This window comes from Schistocerca serialis, chromosome 8, assembly GCF_023864345.2.
Source record: "Schistocerca serialis cubense isolate TAMUIC-IGC-003099 chromosome 8, iqSchSeri2.2, whole genome shotgun sequence".
NCBI lineage: Eukaryota > Metazoa > Arthropoda > Insecta > Orthoptera > Acrididae > Schistocerca > Schistocerca serialis.
Window position 1 is genome coordinate 441,975,469 of NC_064645.1, and position 12,180 is coordinate 441,987,648.

The 12,180-nt window shown below is 39.2% G+C and overlaps 1 protein-coding gene across 1 annotated transcript in view; it reads right to left on the minus strand.

Annotated features, from left to right (window-relative positions):
- The window catches only part of LOC126417176 (intraflagellar transport protein 56), a 186,053-nt gene extending 176,173 nt beyond the window's left edge, over window positions 1-9,880 (minus strand). Inside the window, exon 1 of the mRNA XM_050085077.1 lies at window positions 9,593-9,880. Coding sequence (XP_049941034.1) covers window positions 9,593-9,595 — 3 coding nt within the window. The 5' untranslated portion in view covers window positions 9,596-9,880. The remainder of the gene's footprint in view (window positions 1-9,592) is intronic.
- Window positions 9,881-12,180: the final 2,300 nt, after the last annotated feature.

Consider the following 12,180-nt stretch of genomic DNA (forward strand, 5'->3'; position numbering starts at 1 on the left):
CCTCTGCATTTTAACTGAAACATACGATAAACTGTCATTTCTCATCTCATATTAGCAATTCTACTGGTCTTCCATGACTTCCAGGGTATGACAATCAGAAGTCTGTCAAACACCTTTTGTTTGGTATACTCATTTCTAATGCATTTAATCAAGGTGCTAGCACATTTGATGAAGTCCTCTGTTGTGATGGCATCCCTCAAAAAGAGCACTTGTAGATGTTGTCTTCTACGTCATTCATCGGGTGTGAAATATTGTCAGCTGCTGTCATATTTCAGAACTCTGTGTAAGACACAGTCCTAAAACACTCTGTAAATACAGGTGTGTCATCTCCTACACCCTCTCCCCCCACCCCTCTCCTCCAACCCACCCATAGCATTGGGCTCTGTTCTTGGGATATGCCACTGGTTGTCGGCAATGTCTTCTTAATTCTCACCTGAAATTTTTCCCAGTTACTGAACTTTTACTCTTCATTCTTGAACCGCTGCTGTGCTGTACCATCCAAAAGAAAGTATACTTTGGCAAGACACATCGTGCCATCCCACCTGTTGTATTTATTGACACAATCAAATGCCTTTAGTCATTTAGTCTGACCCTGGGCAAACGTTAGGCCCTACATCACGCACTACACCCCTATCATCATCAGTGCACCCATCACAAAATATGTGTATGGTACACATGAAGAATTACTGTAAGTAGACCTTTGCATCATCTTGAATTTTCATGAGTTTAGTATAATGATCATAGCCATGGTCATATGATGAGACTTATATAAAGGAAATCATATGTTGCTTACCTCTCCTTGGATCATGCTATATCAGTCAATGAATTCTTAGTCAGTGTAAAAGAGTTTCAGAAATGTTCAGCAATCTCCCATGCGATTCAAAATATGTTGGCATAGGATGGTGCCATGTGGCTGCCCACAGCCATGTCAACACAATGATGGGGCGCCTAGAGGAATTCTTGCTACACACCCAGAATCCTAAGCCCCTAACCTGGTTTGGATTCATTGATGACATCTTTGTGATCTGGATTGAGGGTGAGGGTGAGGACACCCTATCCACATTCCTCCACAACCTCAACAACTTCTCCCACAATTACTTCACCAGGTCCTACTCAACCCAACAAGCCACCTTCCTAGATGTTGACCTCCACCTCAGAGATGGCTACATCAGTACCTACTAACCATAAGCAATACCTCCACTTCGACAGCTGCCACCCATTCCATACCAAGAAGTCCCTCGATACAGCCTAGCGACCCATGGTCGTCACATCTGTCATGACAAGTGGTCTCTCTCAAAATGTACCAAGGGTCTCACTGAAGCCTTCACAGACTGTAATTATCCTCCCAACCCTGTACAGAAACCCTGCATTATCTTTCCAGTCTACCACCACCTCCCAAACTCCCACCGTCCGGCCACAGAGAAGCATTTCCCTCGTAACTCAGTACCACCCAGGGCTGAAGCAACTGAATTACATTCTCCACCAGGGTTTCCACTACCTCTCATTGTGCCCTAAAATGAGAAATGTCCTGCCCACTACCCTTCCCAACCCTCCCACAGTGGTATTCTGCCATCCTCCACACCTACGCAATATACTCGTCCATCTCTACACAATCCCTGCTTCCAACCCCTTACCTCATGGCTCATACCCTTGTAACAGACCTAGATGCAAGACGTGACCAATACATCATCCCTTCACCACCTACTCCAATCCGATCACAAATGTCACCTATCCCATCAAAGACAGCGCTACCTGTGAAACCAGTCACCTGATCTACAAGCTATACTGCAACCACTGCACTGCATTCTATGTGGACATGACAACCAGCAAATTGCCTGTACGCATGACCACTGACAAACTGTGGCCAAGAAACAAGTGAACCACCCGGTTGCTGAGCATGCTGCCATACATATCCTTCCTTTCAATGACTGCTTCACAGCCTGTGCCATATGGATCCTTCCCACCAACACTAGCTTTTCTGAACTGCATAGGTGGGAACTTTCCCTACAATATATCCTACATTCCTGTAACCCTCTTGGCCTCAACCTTCGTTAGTCATTGCCCTTACCCATACAGCCTCCCTGTTCCCATTCCACCACTGCACCGAGTCTTTTTAGTTCTCTCCTTTTCCGCTACCCCCTCTCCCCACTTCTCCCCTATCCTCCGTGTAACCTCCCGACTGCACATAGCTGCCCTACCCTGTCCACCTCATCCCTGCATGCTCTCCAGCAGCACTGCACTGTCCACCAAACCCGACCCTACTATCCCTTCCCTGCCCGCCCCAGCCTCCTCCTTACCCCCACCCAGTAACAACTCCCATCGTGCACTGGTGCTCCTGCTCACGGTGTGGCTACTGTTGCCTCAGACTATAGTCATGTGTGTATGAGTTGCATTTGTGTGTGTGTGTGTGTGTGAGTGTGTGTGTGTGTGTGTGTGTGTGTGTGTGTGTGTGTGTCTTGTCTATTTTTGACGAAGGCCTTATGGGCCGAAAGCTTTATTTGGAACAGTCTTTTTGTTGTGTCTATCGGTGATTGCGTGATTCTTAGAAAAGGTAATAAATTTGTACTTGCTTCCACATAATTATAGATAACGAACATGACAGTGGAATAAGAGAAATTCAGGATTGTATGGAGCTTTTAAACAGTTAGATTCTTATGCAAATTTGCCAATGGAGTAGGAAGTGGGTAAAATGATACTCTTACTTCATGTGCGAACGGCTGAAAGCAAGGGGAAACTACAGCCGTAATTTTTCCCGAGGGCATGCAGCTCTACTGTATGGTTAAATGATGATGGCATCCTCTCGGGTAAAATATTCCGGAGCAGTTGAACAGAATGGATAGTGTCTTAAAGGGAGCATATAAGATGAACATCAACAAAAGCAAAACGAGGATAATGGAATGTAGTCAAATTAAGTCGGGTGATGCTGAGGGAACTAGATTAGGAAATGAGACACTTACAGTAGTAAAGGAGTTTTGCTATTTGGGGAGCAAAATAACTGATGATGGTCGAAGTAGAGAGGATACAAAATGTAGACTGGCAATGGCAAGGAAAGCATTTCTGAAGAAGAGAAATTTGTTAACATCGAGTATAGATTTAAGTGTCAGGAAGTCGTTTCTGAAAGTATTTGTATGGAGTGTAGCCATGTACGGAAGTGAAACATGGACGATAACTAGTTTGAACAAGAAGAGAATAGAAGCTTTTGAAATGTGGTACTACAGAAGAATGCTAAAGATTAGATGGGTAGATCACGTAACTAATGAGGAGGTATTGAATAGGATTGGGGAGAAGAGAAGTTTGAGGCACAACTTGACCAGAAGAAGGGATCAGTTGGTAGGACATGTTCTGAGGCATCAAGCGATCACCAATTTGGTATTGGAGGGCAGCGTGGAGGGTAAAAATCGTAGAGGGAGACCAAGAGATGAATACACTAAACAGATACAGAAGGATGTAGGTTGCAGTAGGTACTGGGAGATGAAGAAGCTTGCACAGGATAGAGTAGCATGGAGCATGGAGAGCTGCATCAAACCAGTCTCAGGACTGAAGACTACAACAACAACAACAACAACAACAACAACTTCATGTACAGTATCCTAGGAGCTGCACTAAGGTTTGGGGTCCATGTGAAACTGTGGGTTCCCTTGTAACTGGCTAGGTGAATCAGTTCAAAGGTCAGAGGAAGGTGGGGTATAACATTTCCAATTAAACCACATCTAGTAAAGAGAGAAAGTGATATCATGAGAAGGAAAGTTGCTACTCACCATATAGCGGAGATGATGAGTCGCAGATAGACACAACAAAAGACTCTCACAATTAATGCTTTCGGCCATTAAGGCCTTCATCAACAATAATCACACACTCATATGCACGTACACACACACGCGCACACACACACACACACACACACACACACACACACAACTTATGCAAATGCAACTCACAGACATGAATGCAGACTCTGGTAACTGAAACCACACTGCAAGCAGCAGCACCAGTGCATGATGGGAGTGGCGACGGGGTGGGGGTAAGGAGGAGGCTGGGGCAAGAAGGGGGAGGGATAGTATGATGGGGGTGACGGAAAGTGAAATGCTGCAGGTTGGACGGAGGGTAGGGGAAAGGTGGGGAGGGGTGGTCGGGGAAGGGGCAAAAAAGGAGAGAAATAAAAAGACTGGGTGTGGTAGCGGTATGACGGCTGTGTAGTGTTGGAATGGGAACAGGGAAGGGGTTGGATGGGTGAGGACAGTGACTAAAAGCAAGAAAGATTAGCGTTTAACTTCTGGTAGACAATGATGTCATCAGAGACAGAGCACTGCTCAGATTAGGATTGGAAATCAGCCATGCCTCCCCCCCCCCCCCCCCCCCCCAAATAAAAAAAAAAAAAAACTGCGTCTGCCTTAAATTATTTAGGGAAACCTAAGACCAGATGGCTGCACCTTGATTTGACCTGTTGTCCTTCAGGATGTAAGTCCAGTGTGCCTATTAAAGCACTGCAGTGTTCAAACTGACTTCCTTTAGGTGCTGACAGCTTTACTTTACATTCTGCCACACACTCTGAAGTGGGTGGCAGAGGCCATAAGCAGAATTTTATTTACGTACATACCCACTGAATAATTTTTATGATTTGATGTGCTATTAAAAATGTGAAATGGAGCATTACAATAATTTTCATAAATATTTGTGGTATGGTTATTTAAAGTTGCAGTAACAGTTAACTACAGAAATTTGTGAGCTGAGTAGAACTGATGATGGGGGTAAAAACAGGTTCCACTAACATCCTTCCTAATTAGTTCTCTTGTTTATACACAGGGCCTTGCACTTACAAAATACTATCACATGACATTAATTTAGGAAAGGATTTTTTCTTTAAGAACACTCAAAGCAACTATAAATTGAAGGATGGGCACTAACACAACTGATCCCCAGCTGTTTTTTTATGTTCACATTGGTCTTCATTATTTTATGGAGCATATGATAGTGTCTTCAGAACTAATGGGGGCCAGATGGTGAAAAGTACAAATAAAGTTTCACTTTGTGATGTTTGCCTGCTTTATTTCTTCATTGATAGTCCTATTCAACTGTTAAGTTGATGCATTGTTGTTAATTTAACCAATACATCATTCCTGTTTGACAATCGGCCATGGGCTGACTGTCTCTGGACCAAAAATCTGTTCCTTATGCATCCTCACAATAAAAGGCACTGAAACAACACATTGTTTGATGTTTAAGTTACAGAAATTACAATTAAAACATAACTCATTCAATTAACAGAATACACCCAAAAATTCCTTCTTTTTAACAGTTTCTTCTACCACGAAGGTTAGGCCAAATTATTTGTTTAAATAATGAAATTAACAGATATATTTATACAAATCGTACCTTTGACAAACCTGGTAATTATTCTGGAATTAATTAAGGACTAGATTGGCTAATACATTTTCAAATAGAGCCAAGTAAATACTTTAAGACTCATAGTAGTTCTTCCTCCCAATGTTTATAATTAGTACAGAATTTATATTTGTTTATAAGTCAACAATACAGCATAAGTCATGAAACAATTACAAATTTCACCCTATAATAAAAGGTATTAACTAGAAATGGTCAAAATAAATTACGAGATTAATTACATACACAAAACTAAGAACAAAATTAGACCTGGTGCTACATTCCTTAAGACTGAGGGCCAACGTCACTCTTTTATGGAAATGCAGATTATAATCATGCATGTTAATGGTAATTAGGCAAAAATAAAAATAAAATGAATTTAAGGAGGCAGATGACAAAACAAGAAAGGAAGTAAAGAGATCCCACCTTGCTTCATCACAACTTATCTTCCGAAAGGTGCTTGTATTATTATTATTTTCATTTTACTAGAATTTACGGACTTCCTGTAGCTGACATCTCACAGGGATGACTGTATTTTACTTAATTAATTTGGCGATCATATCATGTGTAAATCTGTTAACAAAGGACAAGGAAACCACAGAAACTTAAATTTATGTACTTTATTAGCAACAAACTATTACAATACTGCTAAGTACTGTTCATGCTTGAGCCACCTCACTTTAAACAAATAAATGCTGCACACCTTAATGTAAGCTACAAAAGTCGATCACAGTGTCTACTGAAGAGAATGATCGCAATTCCAGAAGGAACTACCAGGGTTATCAATTTGGTTTCAGAAGGAACAGATTGACTACAGTAAAGACCAGCTTTCTACACTCAGACAGGTAACTGAGTAAGACTGGGAACATAACACTGATATTTACAAGGTTTTGTTGACTTCAGAAAAGTTTATGGCAGCCTACACAGGGGTGCAATACTACTGCCTTGAAAGAGTTTCAATTTCCACAAAAGTTAATATGTCTAGTACAGATGTGTTTAGAGGACATCTATTACGGAGTAAAGATCATTACAGGAATGTCAGAGCATTCTGAAGTCAGAGCTAAGCTTAGACAAGGAGACACATTATATCCAATACCTGTTAATATAATTTTAGAAAAGATACACCAAAAATGAAACCAATCTGGAATAAAATTGGGTAACAACACAATAAATCAGCTCGCATATGCAGATGATGATGTTCTAATAAGAGGTAGTGAAGACAAATTGCTGCTCATGACAAGTTCTTACACAAATATTGCAAGAAAATGTATTTATTTACAAATTAATGAGGCAAATACCTACTAAATGGTCATGACTAGGCACCCAATGATGGTGCCCTATTGACAGTTCATGAAGAAACTTTTAAAAGAATAAACATATTTAAATATTTGGGAAGCATTTATAGTGAGTAGCATAGAATGAAAATGAAGATTAAGGCAAGTATCACAGTGGCAAACAGAAGCACGTTTTTGCTTACAGGTCATTCTCAAAAATTGTGCATATTTAGGTCCCAGGTAATAACATGCATTATTTAAATGCATTCACGTTTTTTTCAAATATCTTGAGTTTAGTTTAAAATTATGTTAAATCATTAATTTACTTATTTTTAAATAAAATTATTCAATTTTGTTAAAAATCTGATTAATGGTATGAGAGATCTCACCTCCGTTACTTACCCCTTCACCTATCATGATTACATTACATTAAATTGTACAAGGCATTATTAAGGGTTTTAATTTTTAAGCATTTTAACAATTAGAAAATTTATTCAGAATAAGATATTTCTGTATTTTTCAATTAAACCATTTTTTAAAGTTCTTTAAAAATTGTTCAAACCGAGTCCCATGCTACAGCCTCACCTCCGTGAATAACAGTTATCAGTTCAATAATTTTTTCTCTTGAAGCTTTCTTCTTCATGTACGGGGAACTGAAAGCAGCCATCTTGATTCTTGGGCAGTTATACTGTGGCTTGTACGATTGTAACAGTTTGAGTTAAATTATTATGGTGCGAGGATGAAATATTGACATTAATGATCATCACCTCCATCACGCCATAGCTATATGCAAGTTTTAATAATTTATAATTGTTATTTTTATCAACTAATTACACATTAATTGTAGATTATCACTACAGAAGCAGGATACCTCAAAAGAAGCACCTCGACATCTACTTTTACTCTCAAGTCCGTGAAAAATAATCTTCACAGAGGTGAGAATGTAATAACGGAGTGTTGGTCAGTGATTAAATGATAAAATAAGCTCTCTTATTTATCAAATTAGAAAAGCTATGTCCACGTAAGAGTGAGAAATCTATCTTTTAACTAGACATTAATTTTTTTACGTTTTTCAACAGATTCAAAGGTTAGCCTCATGCATCAAAATGATCTTATTTTCTTTACTTTTTAAAAAGTAGTGATGAGATTATCTAGCTTATATATGCTTGCTGAGTAGGTTTATATTAATGTTACATACAACAGCCTAATGGTTTTTAGTTTTTAAAGCTGTTCACCGCACTCAAAACCTTGCTTTGGGCTAAGGCCTGAGATTTTTAGGGTATTAGTCTGCATTCCCTGAAAACGAGGTCTCTCATGAAGAATGATGCGAAATCTTGACAGTTTTAAATCCACCAACCATCACTAACTGAGGACAGTACTACTTTGATGATTTGAAAAATTATAATATTTCAGCCTGATATACCATTTGTATCTTGATCTATTCGTACACTAACAGCAAAAATAAAAAATAATGATTCACTTTATTTTTCAGTGACCATTATTAACCTCTAACTTATCCAATATTCAGACATTTTAGGCAGTTATCATCTCCATTATTACCAAGCTCACCTGCATTACTATTCTAAATAAATTCTTTAGTTTTTTTCAAAAAGTGCAATCTTTTTTTGGAACCACTATTCAAGTATTTATTTACTTCACTGTGCTAACATAAAAATAAATAAAATATGATTCTTTCCAAAATTATAAAAAAAATTACAAAATATGCCCAATTTTTTACAATTACCCTTATGGGACACACTGTGCAGTAGTGCAGTCCTGAGAAGTTTTATATCAGACTATACCAGTGTGTAGCTCTACATGGCTGTCAAACACTTACGTTAAGGAAAACTGATGAAAAGAAACTATTAGTCTTTGACAGAAAGATACTAAAAAAATGTTCGGCGCCATCTCAATCACAGGAATGGAGGCTATATTGAAAAATCTGGGACTGGCAGACCTACATTCACAAGCTGATATTGTCCAAAGGGTGAAGAAAAGTAGATCGATGTGGACCAGATACCTAATTAGAATGGGAGAGGTAAGACTACCACGAGTGGCTTCTCAGGATCGAATAAATGCAGAAGGGGCTCAGAAAGACCACAGACGAAACTAAATAACGATATTAACTGGGATATTGGAGCAATGGGCATAAAAAGCAGAGAAAGGTCCATAAAAAGCCAAAAACGGACATGATTGGTGGAGGAATGTTGAGCATGGATATGGTTTCCAAGGCCAGGAGAAATGTTGAGCAAGCATATTGTCTCCCAGGCCAAAGTGACAATATAGAAGAAGAAATCATAAATAAAACTGCTGCTTCCTCAGTTACAATAAATAGTTGCGTTTGTCTGTTATTTGTAACTTAATGTTTAGGTTTACTATACGTGCTTACAACGGCATTTTCCCACAAAAAAGAATAAAATATAAAAAAATAATAAAAAACTGTGTAAATCTGATCTGTGTTTCGCTAAGATTGGTTTTCATTTTCAGCAACAAAAGCCATTAAGGAGTAAGTGTATGAATCCCAAGATCCTTAAAAAGATTTGGGAAGAAATACTTTACACATATTATTCCTCGATTCCTCGGAATAAATATTTTATTTATTGCGTTAACTTACATGAAGTTCCTGACAGCTGAAATACGGCAAGCCGGAAAGTATATGAGTGGTGAATATCACGATCAAAACGAAAGCTTTCCTTGACTTACTGAGCTACGTATCACGGTGCACGCTACAAATAGTATGTCGTTTCGGAATCTTGTTTTGTACGTAAAATTCAATGTTTAACAGAGATTGAAAAATCACGTTTAATTACAAACGCATGGCATTCTCTAAATTCCAAATATGAAGAAACGCTTTACTGGCTCCGTTGCGTTATTAAAAAAAAAAAAAAAAAAAAAAAAAAAAAAAAAAAAAAAAAAAAAACTAGTAGCATAATACTTACCATAAGTAATGAAAAATATGATCAGGTAGCGATGACACAAAAAGGTGACTGTCTTAGTACTTCCCAATCACTCGCACGTGCCTTCGGCCCAAACAACGTTCCACGCGCACGCAGTCGTATTTCGCTCTGTGGAATTTGTTTGACAACCGTCTCCCATAGCAACGGCAACATTGTTGCCAACAGGCTCTTCCAACTGCTTGTTGTTACGTAGTTTCTGTCTCAGGTCACACCATTGGCAAGATACCTTTGAGTGATCTGAGCCCGAAATATACAATTAAATTAAACAAGACGATCACAATGTTTCTCTAAGGCAGTGTGCTTAGTCCCGCTTTTTTCCCTTTGGGAAATACCCAAGTACAGGTACGTTCCAAACTCTCGCGACACATCTCTGATTTATTTTCTAAGTGGAGAAAGCAAACACGTTAAGTGCATACAGTACATTTTTTTTTAATTATGCAACGACTGAGAGATACAAATTTATTACGTAAGACTGTCGAATAGGAACAATTTTTTTATGTTATAAATATTTTATCTGCAGAAGATAAGAAGACACTAAAAATCTCGCTACTCAACTGAAATGTAATCGCGACACACTAGATGTGTCATATGCCCTCAGTGACAAAGAGCCGCTTTGGGACTCCAGTCCCTAACTACAACGAAGAGACCCGAGCAGTGGCGAGTATCCGAGAGTGCAGAGGCAGCAGCGTACAGAATGAATGCAGACAGGAAGATGTGGTCACGAATTTCACCACTTTATTGTAAATAACACGCAACTGTATTAATAAACAATTGATTACTAACTTAGTTATAATTTTTATAATGCTCTTTTTGTCTCAGCCGGTTTTCTCGCAAATTTAGTTTGTGTACTGCTCATTTGCTTACAAACTTCAGTTTGACTTTTTATGTAACGTCAGTTACTTCATTTCAGTCTAGGGGCAAGAAACCTTCACTGTTGTTAAAGTATTGTGAGCAGAATGGTTAGAGAAGTTGTTTTCTCGTATATTTGGGCTTTAGATGAGTGAGTTATCGTTCTGCGTGCGGACTGCAGCTAACGTTGCTATTAAGGAAGCCATGAGCTTTTCTAGGGCTTCTAGTCCCTTAGCTGTATAGATATACTTAAAGAAGATCGACATTTTTGAAGCGATTCTGTCACTTCGCTCTGTCAAGGCCACATGATGTTGGTTTTGACATGTATTGGCTTGTGCAAGTACTCCTTTTCTTTCTTTCAAACTCGAAAGACCCTCCGTTACAACTTATCGGCATTTTTCGCATTTGCTGGAGGCTCAGAGCCATCAGTACTGATTTAACACACGCTCTGCATGTGTTACTATAGAACAAATTTATGAAAAAACCAGAAACACAACACATTACCATTACATCCAGTACGGTATAGCAAGACAGTTGGCATTCAAAACATATTCGAGTTGTCTCGGAATAGATAAATACATGCCCTATATTGATTTCAAGGGTATTTTGAACCATTCGCCCAGCGAAATAGTGGCACGCTCAGGTGGCGATGATGGAGGCGGATACTGATCACGCTCCCTTCTCTCAAAACTAGATCATAAAGGCTCTATAATATTGAGATCTTGTGACTGTGGAGACGCGACAGTTCATCTTCGTGGTCAAAACATCAGACCTGGACGATGGAAGCTGTGTGAACAGGTGCCCTATCATCTTAGTACAACACCATTGCCGGCCGGAGTGGCCGGGCGGTTGTAGGCGCTACAGTCTGGACCCGCGCGACCGCTACAGTCGCAGGTTCGTATCCTGCCTCGGGCGTGGATGTGTGTGATGTCCTTAGGTTAGTTAGGTTTAAGTAGTTCTAAGTTCTAGGAGATTGACGACCTCAGAAGTTAAGTCCCATAGTGCTCAGAGCCATTTTGAACAACACCATTGAGGTGGACAAACATTTTAGCATGGGATCGATCTGATCAGCCAAAATGCTCACATAATTCTCGGTAGTGATGCGACCTTGCAGAGTAACCATAGGGGTCCATGGAATACCACGATATGGCAGCCCAAATAATCACTGAATCCCCGAACCGTGTTTCACACTTGGGACGCCAACTTGGCCAGAAGTCAGAAACAGTGCGAAACAAGGCTTAGTCGACCAAATTACTTTCTTCCACTGCTCCACAGTCAAGGTTTGATGGCTTTGGCACCACGCCTTCCTCCTATGAGCTTTTGTATAACTGATGAATGATTCTGGAATCCCAGCTGTCACGGGACATCCTCCTCTGGCGTACCTTTCCTCAACAGTAGTTGTCGATACCAGTATTATTTTTCGAATTTTGGACTGGTCAACATTACCTCAGCTGCTGTTCTGAAAATTTTCATATAGTTTTATACACAAGATGTTATATTTCAAGCTAAAATTTATGAAAAGGAATTAATGTGTAAAATATTTTAGTTTTGATGTTGTAATCGATAAGTACTAGTTCTGAATGTACAGTTAAAATTATTTTTTTAGAAAAATTTGAAATTATGAAGAATTTGCACCCTTAAAATTTTTGTTATTAATTACGCAATCCTGTACTGTTTACTATATTTATTTCTGGATTCACTTATGAAATAATAATCGAAAT